The sequence below is a fragment of the Leptonotus elevatus genome, chromosome 9 (assembly GCF_054856555.1).
Source record: "Leptonotus elevatus isolate MCC_2025b chromosome 9, RoL_Lele_1.0, whole genome shotgun sequence".
NCBI classification, from domain to species: Eukaryota; Metazoa; Chordata; class Actinopteri; order Syngnathiformes; family Syngnathidae; genus Leptonotus; species Leptonotus elevatus.
Window position 1 is genome coordinate 15,039,893 of NC_141247.1, and position 12,031 is coordinate 15,051,923.

Genomic DNA, 12,031 nt, shown 5'->3' on the forward strand with positions numbered 1-12,031 from the left:
AGGGGAGTTTGCAAACATGGATGCTAGACCGGAGAGATAAACCGTCCTAGGTTAGCTTAGCGCTAGCTAGCTAAATATGACAGAACACCAATGGATTTCAAACGTTACCAAAAGCAGAACAAACACCCTTCATTCTGCTGTCGGCCAAGGTACGGCGAGGGATGCTGAAGGTTAAAATAAGTTGTTGTTTTAACTAAAAAGGAAAACTTTGATGTGTAAGTGCACTCCATTTACCATGTTGATCAAATCATTTCAATTGTTGACGTGTTTTTCGCCAAAAGTAAAATGTGTAACCTATTCGATTTGATTCACTTGTTAATGTTAACATGAATAGAAAATAGGGATTTTGGGTGAGTCTGAGCTCTAATACGTACATTATAATACATTATAATGACTGTATGTTTTGTGGTGGAATCTACAGTTTATTTTTTGACATCACTAACACTGTAGCTACTTGGGATGCATGACTGATGTTTACTTTTAAAGGGTAAACAGCACTTAGGGACAAGTTAACGTTGCAAACATGCAGGACAACCCAGGTCTACTCCCCCATAAAAAGAAACCTTCAGTCTGTTTGGCGAGTTCACCTCCGGGCCAGCTCACAATGAATCAGGCCCAGATGTGGATCTGTGGCCCGGATGGCGCAGTACGCACGCCGAGACACAACCCACCCAGCTGCAGACGTCAGAAGGGACTACCTCAAATTCCCTTAAGTTATGTCACTTTGTGTGAAAGGCAACCTAACTTGCGTGAAAGGCTTTTACTAACAGCATATGTTTGTTGTTGTTGTGCTTGGAGATTTTGCGCAAACACGTCTAATGTTTATGAAATTAAACTACTTGCTGATAAATTGACAATGAAAAAATACTGTAACGTGCCTTTCGAAGTGTTTCTTTTCCGTGTCACGTTGTCTTGACAGTTTACTATAAAAACCCTTAAACTGAATGAATGCACTTAAGAGGATTTCCTGTGCAAAGAGCTTCTTCCACTCCTATAAGCTTTGGATAAAAGTTCATCCATTACTCTTAAAAGCTGACCTTTATACACATCAAATATCTTTTAGACAAACCCTGGTGTTTATTGCCTACATTTGTTTTACTTGTATTTCCGCATAATGTCGCCATAGTGGCGCATCAAAACTGTGTCATATGGGTGTGAGAAATGAAAAATACTCTAAAATTGTTTTGGGGTTGTGAAGGAAAATACCACACAGCTCATTTGATTCCAGATGACAGATGAGGGTCACCCCGGTAGGGTGGTGCTTGGCGTCACACATCTGTGAGTACTGAGCAGAGAGGGCGTTTCGACACCACGTCATGTCGGGCCCAGAGAAAGAAAGCCATCTGTATTATGTCATGACTGCCAGCGCACTCCACCCTTTGCTCTCTTTCCCCCTTTTTTTTTTTTATTAGACTCTCCCCCACCCACCTATTCATGCTTTACTGCTGTGTTTTGGTTCTCTATATTTCTTCTTCTTCTTCTTCGTCTTTTTATCGTTTAGCTAACTTTTACAGCAGTTTTAGCTAACTTTTACACCAAATGACACCCCGCTTCCTCCAATCCAATCTTGTGTCACGTTTCTCATGTGTGAATTACTTTGGAGTCTCCAGCGCCCCCAGCGGCCCTTGTGAGGACAAGCGGTTAAGAAGCTGGATGGATTACTTTGGACATCCAATTACAAGGTCCTGATAATATAAATTTGGTACATTTCCATTTATTTCTGAAGATATTATAGAGATCATGCAAAAATTGAAGGGGTGCCAATAACAGTGAGCAGGACTGTATCTTGTCTGCACTTGCCGTTCTCATTTGATGCTAAACTTCACTCATGCAAAATCAGCTGAAAACCAGACATGGATGATGGACATGCAGCCTGTAATTTAGGAAATATGTGTGCCCTTCAGCACCCACTACAGTATTTCACCCATGTGCATGAGGCATAACGGACAAAAAGGCTGGGGTGGTGTTTGCATTTCCTCAAAATATGGTACGAATCTAAATGTGGCTTTAATTGAGGGTGTAGAATTGTACGTTATCCGATGGACTTTTGACCCTGACGATACTTCCTCATTCTCAACAACCAGTGTCTTGTTTGGTGCAATTCATTTCCGGTCTACTGGGTTAATGCATAACATTTACCGGGTAAACACTGTTTTATTATATTTAGATTTTATGATACATCTGGTGAGAAACTCATCTGCATCACAGTTTAGAGTTTCTGGATTGAAATCTTGATTTAGGCTTTCCTGTGTGCTTTCTGCTACATTCTAAAAACATGCATGTTAGATTAACGGAGTCCAAATTGTCCACAAGTATGTATAGTGTTTTTGTCTGTATGGAACCTACCCTGCAATTAGCTTCCAACCAGTCTATGGTATCCTACTCCGTCTCTCAGCTGGGAAAGGCTCCAGCTCATTTACCACTCTGTTGATGACAAGCGCATTAGAAATTGAATGGATGGATGGCTATGGTAGTATTCAAAACTGTGGGGTCAAAAATCCCAAAGGTTACAAATCTGTCTTCTATTTCATACTATTGAAAAGTCACTAATTTGGCAGTAAGATGTTAATTATGAGGTGAGGGGCATACCGAATATGCACACATTTTTGTGGAATGCTGTAAATTTTTAACTGACTTGTCAAAACTTGCCATATTTTCCAAACAGCTGAAGCCTCCAATTCATCCAGCTAGGTTTTGAGAACCCCTTGCTTCAAACACCATGCAAACATTACTTATCAAGAGTTCTCTACTCTAACATTTGTTGCATTCATTTAGCAATTTTTCTCTTATAGTTAGGTTAATAAAAAATGTTTACTGTACATTTTCATCAAATAATTGGTTGATTTATTTATTGTAGGGTATTTAGTAGTGTAGTAATGTAATGTACACATCGGCTACTTCATTAGGTACTAGAATGTGGGCCCTGTAGCTTTGTGTTGTTTTCTCAAGCCACAATAAAAGGGCGGAAATCAGATCTCTATGAAAATATTGGAAAAAGTGTAATTTTTACATGTTGGAAATTATAATTATTTTATTATTTTTGAATTTCACTTGGACATGGGCCCTACCAAATAAACTAAGCAAAAGATGTGTTTTAATGTTGTGATTAGATTTTCTTTACTGACCTAAAAAAAATTACACATTTTTATCTTCTCATAATGTATCATTAAGCAAGATATGAATATTTTAAACTAGAATTGTTTCCAAACTTCTAAAAAAAAACTAACAAACTAGAAAATACACATATTGTCACAGTGTGTGGATGACTATGCTTGATGTATTCATTTGTATGTGTTCAGAATGTGCATCTCAGTGTGATTTATGTGAAACATAAAACATGAGCCAATGCTGCTATCTTCTGGCCAAAGACTGTAATTAAGCGCTGCGTTCCTTCCAGTCCAGCCAAACACATATTTAACGTCTCTATTTATCTTCCATTACAAGTTCAGAAGCTGATAGTACCCACACCATTTTGTAGGCCCACGTTTCACTTACAAAAAGAGACAACTACAGTGCCCTGGTGTTTTGAGACCCATCTGTTCACTTGCGTAAGTCAAGTGTTACACTGCCACAAGTACTAAAAGACATGAAGTGAGTTTGTATAGATTTATTTACACGTGCAAGTAGGATGTACAATCTCCCTTGAGCAATTAAAGTAACTCATTTTCAAATACAACTCTTAAGGGCCAGTAGATTGTTTATACAAAATTGAATGTAAAACCACAATGCTTTTTATCTTAACGAGTTATATTGTGAGTCTATACACAAAAAAAAATCCAAACATATTTAGAGTCTGAACTATATGAATAGTGTACTGTTACCATGAAACGTTGTAATCTTAAATAGAAATGTTTAGGCCAGCAGGTACACTTGACATGTAAAACAAAGCAAAGAAAAAACACTGCTGCAGGCATAGGCACAAACACAAATTTGTGACGTCTTAACAAAATGAAACAAAACTGAATTCAGTATTGAGAGGCTGCATTATGAAAAAGAGAAAAGCTTGAAAACTTCAATCTCATGCCATGACTGACAAAGAAGCATATTGATGCACACCAATGCATCATTCTACCAAAATAAGTTATTGTACTTTTATGGCAATAAGCTCGTGAGGGGTATTTAATGTTATTTCACACATATTTGATCCTGTCATATGGAAGAAATTGAGTAGAGTGCAAGACTGCAGTCCACTGGAAGTAGTAACAGCATGGTCATATTTAATACTTGATACTACATTGGAAGGGTGGGTGAGGGAGGGAGGGGGGGCTGCCTAGGGGACGAAGGAAGGCAGGGAAGCACATGACTGAGGGGACAGAGATGTTGCGCGTCTGGTCAGAAGCTCGAAGGCGTTAAGACATTCATGTCCCGGGGTTTGAGTTTGTGTGGCCGTGGGGGCGCCTGCTTGGAATCCATGTCAGAAAGTTCAATCTTGGGGGGGATGAAGCTGGCAGCGTCCCCCACAGTGAGGCTGTCCTGGCCGCCGGTGCCTGCAACGGTGGAGGACTTCTGCAGGCCAAAGTAGGACTGAAGTGAAAAGCCTGCAAGGGAGTAAATCAGGGCTGTGAGCGTAAATCCACTTTCTTACCTAGTACCACCTAAAAAAAAAAATTCTAAAAAAATACAGAGGTTTTATTCCTAAAAGTTAAAATGGGCATCTGATTAACAATGTGTTTGTTTATTAAGAATTAATAAAAGCAATCTACTGTTTTCAGCCATCTAGGCTGACTAAAATATATGACAACGTGCCCATGGGCTTGCCTTGCAAACATCACAGCTGACCTGTTTTCTGGGTTTGGTCATGTGATGTTATCAATGCAAGCCCGTCGGCAGTTTGACAATTTCAATTGACAGGTGGCAGTACTGCATTTAAATGTCAGCCTCTCTGGAGACCTTTTTTTTCAAGTGTTCAAATTGAACCCATTTTAATTTTGAAATGGCACCATCTGGTGTCAAAGATGTAATGTTACATGCCACATTCTGGGCATTTTCTGCAATTATATTTGGCATTTGAGAAGAAAATTTACTCTACAATTGACTTTTATTTGCATTTTATGTAATGAAGAAGGAAGTAATATAAAATGTGAGAAAGTGGTATAAAATGTTTGTAAATATACTCTTGGCCTACACAGTAAGTATGGTTTGAATAAAATCAAAATCACACTAACCAGAAAAATATTTTCCCAAATTAATTCAAGCCGTAGTGTGGAGTGAGATTTCAAAATGTAAAAACACTAATGTACAGTATCTTCAAAATATCTGTGTTTACGTCATGCACCCTCACCTGTGTTGGGTTCAGAGCCTGGGTGAGTGGGGGACTTCTGTACCACTGAGCGAGTTCCAAAGAAGCTCCACCTGTCCTCTCCTCCTTGGTTTCCTCCCATGTCTGCTGTGTGGTACAAACTGTTGGTTTCTAATGGTGTGAGAAAGGGAACAGGATTCCGCTGGAACCAGCTCCTGCAACCCGGCCAAAGACACAGCGTGAGCTGTGAACACGCGACTGTGGCAAATCATTGAAGCAGCGTGCCAATTTTAGACACATAGCGTGCAGTCCGTCAACGGGACGCAATGTGAACAACGTGTAGCCTACCTGCGACTGACAGCAGGTGATGCGAGGGGACTGGCGCAGGGGGTGACAGAAGGAGTGACCGAGGGGGTGACAGAGGGAGTGACGCAGGGGGTCCCACTTGGAGTGGATTGTGCTGATGTTGTAAGCCTGTCGTCCCCGATTGACATTCTCAGCTTCTGCAAGAGAAAAGCAAAATCACTAAAATCATCAAATACACTTAAGATTTAGTCAACTGAGAAATTATTTTTGATTAAAAAAATAATCTATTCGGAGTGTCGGATAGTAGATTGTTTGAATAAGGTGGTTGCAAGCAATGCCATCTAGTATTTGACTTGTCTCTAACGCAAAAACATTGATCCATGCCAAAACAAATACTCCTGAATACACAATAGAAATGGGTCATCAAGTTTTCCTAAACCTTTTGACAAGCTGATAACAACAACAGGTCGTCAACACTCCCTGGACCAATCATCTGCCCTGTTGAGTGGGCGGAATGTTGACGAGCATGTACCAAGCATGTTCCATTTGAAAAATGAAAACGACCATAGACAGCAAATGAAGTGTACGTGACAATAAATAACTGGTTAGTTTACTGTGGTGGATCATAACTGCATTAACACCTTTACTTCACACATGATGTAGCGCATATCCCACAAATACGTGATCTTACATTTAGAAAACTTACGTGATAACGGAATAGGAAGTTTAATTGTATTTATATTTTGTGTATTGGTGTTTGAACCGGTTGGCACCCTTTACATGAAAACATGTTTTTTCATTACGGTCGCACAAGCGACCTATCAAAAACAAGTATTGTCAATTCTAACACAACTACCTTTATTCTACATAGATTTTTTAAATCTGCAATTGTTTTACGACAAAGTGATATCAACGTTATTTATCGTAGCCGTTTTTTTTCTTCCGCATAGCAGCATGCTATTGGTACAAAGCAAGCTAATCGTGCTACATATCAACTGTACATAGCAAAATTGTCCAAACTGCATGACTTACGCAACAATATCCCTTTGGTTGACTTCTGAATTACAAAAAAAATGACACATGCGGGCAAATATTTGATTTAGACGCTGTGTAGTCTCCATGCTAACGTTAGTTAGCACCGAAGACTACGGTGCGGCCTGCTTCCGGGGTCCACGAAAACCTTTCCTCGCTGGAATTAAGACAGCGGGTTGGACCTACCTTTTTATAATGATGCTTCTTTGACGTTCCCTGACGTTGGCCTTCTTTATTTTGTCCATAATTCAAAGGAGCAACGACACAAACGCACCTAATGGGCCTCTTGTTGGTGCTGCGACGTGAGCTCATAAAGGGATTGTGTCACTCATATCAGGGGTTGCATAGCAACGTGGCCAGTACAAGTGTTACATAATGTGTGTACTGTATTTACCAAGACTGTTTTTTTTTTTGGTGGCTTGCTGTCAACTCAGTCTCCACCCTTTACAATAAAACAATGTACACTTATATTCTGATTGTATGTCAATAATAGAAATAACATAACGGTAAGTGATGGCGTGATAATGTATAATGGTTGTTTAGACTTTTTTTTTTAAATCACTAAATAATTGCAACAAAAATTGATTAATAAACAGTAATCGGGGAAACATTGTTCCGAAATACTATTTTTTTTAATGCAAAATATATATTTTAAATAATTTATTCTAAAATTATATATATATATATATATATATATATATATATATTCGTCGAGAGCCCTGCTTTTGTTTACGTTGAGTCCCAGACAGTGCAACCCTCCGAATAGACTTTCCTTAGCGTTACATGAACGCCTGCTCTAGGAGTTGGGTGTTTTCATCAGTGGTGGTAACAGGCCTTCCACTGCACATGGTTTGTCAAGAACAGACCCCGTTTCGAGAAACTTGCCACAGATCGTGTAAATTGTACAATGTGTTGGAGTGTGATAGCCATAGTTTCTCTGAGACACATCTAAAAAAAAAAAAAAAAACTAAAAAAGAAAAAAGTTTTATTTTAATTTCAAATAAGCTTTATTGCAAGAGCTGTGTAAGATTTCCATAGAGGTACTTAAATAATTTATTATTGCAATTTTGCTGTGGTGTAAAGCAACAGAATCTGACGTGGATCTGAGTGTAATTTTTCTCTTCATGTACCTTACTTAATACATGATATTATTAATATATATATATTAAAAATAATAATAATATATATATATTCTAAAAACATAGTGTATTTTGCATGTCTCAATAAAGACTAACATGCATTTAACATAATCAATCTGTCAGTGTCCGTCAAACTGAGCGTTTTTTATTTTTTGTCTTTAATAGGAATTCATCAGATTGTGCAAGTGCACCTAATATTGTGACTAATAAAGTAGATAGGCCTACAAGCTTGCACTATCAAGTGGCGGGGGCTACATAGACTACTAATCGGAGTAGTGCATTTCAATTAAATTCAAGCTTACCACTGCCATTAATGGCTTTTAGCTCATTTTAGTATTTAGTTCATACTCACTGGTTGTGTGCCGTCAGCGAGACGGCGAAAGTGAGCCTCCTCAGGAGACAGACCCTTGTGGGGGGTATATCCAGTGCCGGTCAGCCCTGCCTGGTGCTCAATACTTTGGAGGTTCTCTTGGGTCTGCTCTGTGAGAAGGCGGACATATGATAGCTAGCTTACTTGCCAGTATGTGCTCATTCATAACCTATTTGACAAGTAAGGGGTAAGTATACTGATGGCCTCTGTTATGACATGTACTGAACATAAATAAGAATAGCATTCAATAAAAGAGCCTTGTAATTCTGCATTTACAAAATAGTAATGTTGGTTTGAAAACTTTGGAGGGATATCAAGTTAACACCATGTTTATTATTAACAGCTATTTTAATTGTCAGTAATGTAGACGTGCACTGCAACATGTTGAGAAAGCCACATCTTGATATTTCATCTCAGTTTCCAAACACTTCAGTATGATGACATTTATTTTTGTGACTGATAAAGACTGACTTTTTGATACAGTTCTTTTGCTGGATTTCATTATATCACCATCAAGTGCCATTTCAAAAAATACGTCATTCTCCACTACCACTATGAACAACATTAAAATACAGTAACATAGGCTTAAGTTCATCAAGATGAGACAAATGTTTTATTCATAAAAGTATATATATTTAATGTAATTTTAAGCCAACTATATAACATTATACACAGTATGACACTGCACTAAGACATACACAAAAAAAACCTGCAACAATAGTAATATTAAACTATTGCGGACAAGTTACACAAAATATTTACCTAAAAGCGTTTAAAACCTAAGAGCCCTGAAAGATTAAACGTAAATGTTTTGTACTAAAAAGTGCAAAAAAAACAGAATTGTACTTACGTAGTGATTCTTTATAAACCACTAGAGGGAGCCCATGTACCGATAGTGGGACACTATTGATACTTGTGCTGCTAGATTTTACGAGTGTTCATATTGTGGAATAAAAAATAAATAAATAATTCAACACCATTGAAATTTACATTTACAGGCGGTCCTTGGGTCATGACGGAGTTCCGTTGGTGGTGACGTGTAACCAAGTTTGTACTTACATGGGAACACGCTAGTGTAATCTCTCAAAATTATGCTAACACAATAGCTAAATCATACTCATAAAAAAAAAAAAAAATTGCATGACAATCAAAAGGTCAACGTCATAATAATAACTAAGCGTGCCTTTTTTGCCGCATGACAACATATTATCAACGCCAGACGCTGTTTGGAACTTTGTACTTGCGAAATGTACACACTTTGAATAAATGGACACTACTTTGTAAACAAACAAATATTTGTGTAAGAAAAGATGTTTCACTTACTAATGGTGAGAGAGCTCATGAAAGAGCTGACTTTGGCTTTCACAACAGGGATTGTGGACTTGGCTGGCTCCAGTCCCTCAGTCACCATCTTTCCACTCTTCTCACTTTCCTAGTTGTAGTTACATAAGCAAATTAAGTGCGCACCAGCATACACAAAACCTTTGATACTTCCTTTCACCGTTAAAATCAACACAAATGACAATAATCTATTCTAGAAACCCAAAGAAACAACAAAAATGTTAGCAATGTGGTTTTAATATGGGAGGTAGCACTAAAAACAAATAGCAATAAAATAAATGGAATGTCAAGAATTAAACCGTTTGTGTATCACGATTATTTCCTTGCAGTGTTCTCTGGTGTGTGCGACGTGGCCACTGGGGGCATAACAGTCATTATTGAGACACAAACAAGGAAGTTTCACAACTTCTAAAAGTGACTTGAACAGTCTTATGCTGTAATATAAGTATTTTATTTACTCGGGATAAATAATATACACCTACAGTATATATTTTACAACACCGTCACTTAAATGCCATTTGCTAGCCCGTTTATGGTATTTCCCATTATGTGTTAGCATTGAGCTAGTAGGCTTTAAGATCAAGTTTTGTGTTGTGTTTTTTTTAAATACACAACATAAAACTGGGAGTGGTATTGAGTTTTTTTTGAAGAATTTTCAAGTCAAAGCAAAGATCAATCGTATCTGGATAAACTCTGTGTCACTGGTATCTCAAGGCGCCACTGTAAACGAACCATGCATAGCAAACACTGCTTAAGTTGGGAAGAGCAAACATAATTGTAAAGCACCTCTACGGTCTTCCTAAACCTGTGATTTGGGATGATAGGGTCCGTCCAGATGTTAACTGCAAAGTCCGTAGGTGGGGAATGGATCGGGACATCCATTTGCTCGTCGTAGCACATATTGTGCCGGGTCAGTCCGATAGGAAACGACAGTGTGCTGAAGAGTCCGGACGAAGATCCAGATTCTAGAGCTGATTTATGGATGTGAACAAAATATTGCAATCCACATTAGCTTGTATTCACATAATATTCCTCGCCATGATCAAACAGTTTCGTAAGGCACAGGATGGGCGACTCATATGTGTTTGGCAAGGTCAAAAGTAGATACAAGTTGTCCAATATTTTAGGGTCAAGGGTGAGCTGCAGCCTTTCCTATTTGGCACCCTGGACTGCTTCCCAGCAGTTTCCATTCATTCTCACATCTTCAATTAACCTAACAAATGTTTTTAAAATGTTTGAAGAAATCAGAGTACCCAAAGAAAGCGCATGCAAGTATGGGGAGAACATGCAAAATCCACACTGAACTGTGAGGAATACGCAAGTATGTGTTAACCACAAGTCCAATATGCTACCAGCCTGCCACTACTTATTTCAGTAAATACAAATTGTCCAATATTGTTTATGTCATTCATTATCAATCAATGCATTCAAATCTCATGTTACCTGGCATGTCTCCCTGTCTTGAGGCCATTTCACCACCAGGTCAGAGTGGTTCACCACCGGTCTCTCTGCTGAGTCCGCTTTACGTCAGGTCCAGATTTGTGTCCACTTGTTGGCTAGATGTCAATTCTGCCCAAGGTCAAGTCACATATACAAGTTCAGTTGATTACTAAAACAGCGTTCATTGGCTTTTTAGGTCATTGCAGAAATACACCAAACAGACCTGCTTGTCTGACGGCGCACTGTCTGTGGTGTCCAATTTCTGGCCGGCCTCAAATAGAGCCAGAGAAGGGAGAGAGAGTGTGGGTGGGGGGTTGAGAGAGAGAGAGAGAGAGAGAGAGAGAGAGAGAGAGAGAGAGAGAGAGAGAGAGAGAGAGAGAGGGAGAGACAGAAAGTCGAGTGACAATTTACGTCATTCATATCTTTGATATTCTAGAGTCCACTTCATGATTACGCCTGCTACCAGATGGCACAAAAGGCAAATCCTACTCAAAACTGACTCACAAAACTCATGACTCACAATTCTTTTTTTTCTTTTTTTTAAATACACATTTTCTTTGTATGAAAATGTAATTTCATTCAACAAACTCGTATGCCATTATGGAAAGCCACCTCAATTTCTAAATCTATAGTTATGTAAGAAATAGTTAACATTAACATAAAGTAGGATATTTTTTTCTACATAAAGTAGGATATTTTTTTCTACATAATATTCAATCAATATAAAAGACTATTATTAAGGGTTTCTGAAAGTTAGACACATATGACAAGAGAAAGCAAGAATATATATATATATATATATATATATATATATAGAAAATAATGTGCAGGGTAATGTAATAAATTAATAAGGCAACATTTCTCCTGGATATACAGTTCATACAGTATACATGGTTTTCATCAATGCCTTCTTATTTTCTTAGGTGCACTGAGGTGCTAGAATTAAAAATATATGCCAGTGTCTGACACGTAACATGTCAGCTGACAGTGACATTGCTCAAACCAATATTAAATGCGATATCCCAAGAGCTATAATCACACAACTATTCACTTCGAATACTTTGTGAGCCTAGTAAAGCGTGCACAATTATACTCACCATTCACTTACTCTAACCTACTAGTAGCCCCTCATATGGACCTGGCTCACTGTCACGCTGGACCGAG

At 38.3% G+C, this 12,031-nt stretch overlaps 1 protein-coding gene across 3 annotated transcripts; it reads right to left on the minus strand.

The window, feature by feature from the left end:
* Positions 1-3,592: 3,592 nt before the first annotated feature.
* Positions 3,593-12,031, minus strand: LOC147168514 (putative monooxygenase p33MONOX). 3 transcript variants are annotated; one of them, XM_086085588.1, is made up of 9 exons: positions 11,965-12,031; positions 11,091-11,129; positions 10,871-10,996; positions 10,214-10,398; positions 9,410-9,518; positions 8,069-8,196; positions 5,588-5,742; positions 5,282-5,454; positions 3,593-4,538 (listed from the first exon to the last, which is right to left on the minus strand). In XM_086085588.1, exons 3-9 carry the CDS (start codon positions 10,896-10,898, stop codon positions 4,333-4,335), a joined length of 984 nt encoding a protein of 327 aa, XP_085941714.1. In that variant the 5' UTR covers positions 10,899-10,996; positions 11,091-11,129; positions 11,965-12,031; the 3' UTR covers positions 3,593-4,332. The 3 variants fall into 3 exon arrangements, with proteins under 3 accessions (XP_085941714.1, XP_085941715.1, XP_085941713.1); XM_086085589.1 differs by lacking the exon at positions 11,965-12,031 and adding an exon at positions 9,929-9,933 and having other exon boundaries at positions 10,156-10,398; positions 10,871-11,102; XM_086085587.1 differs by lacking the exon at positions 11,965-12,031 and having other exon boundaries at positions 10,871-11,102.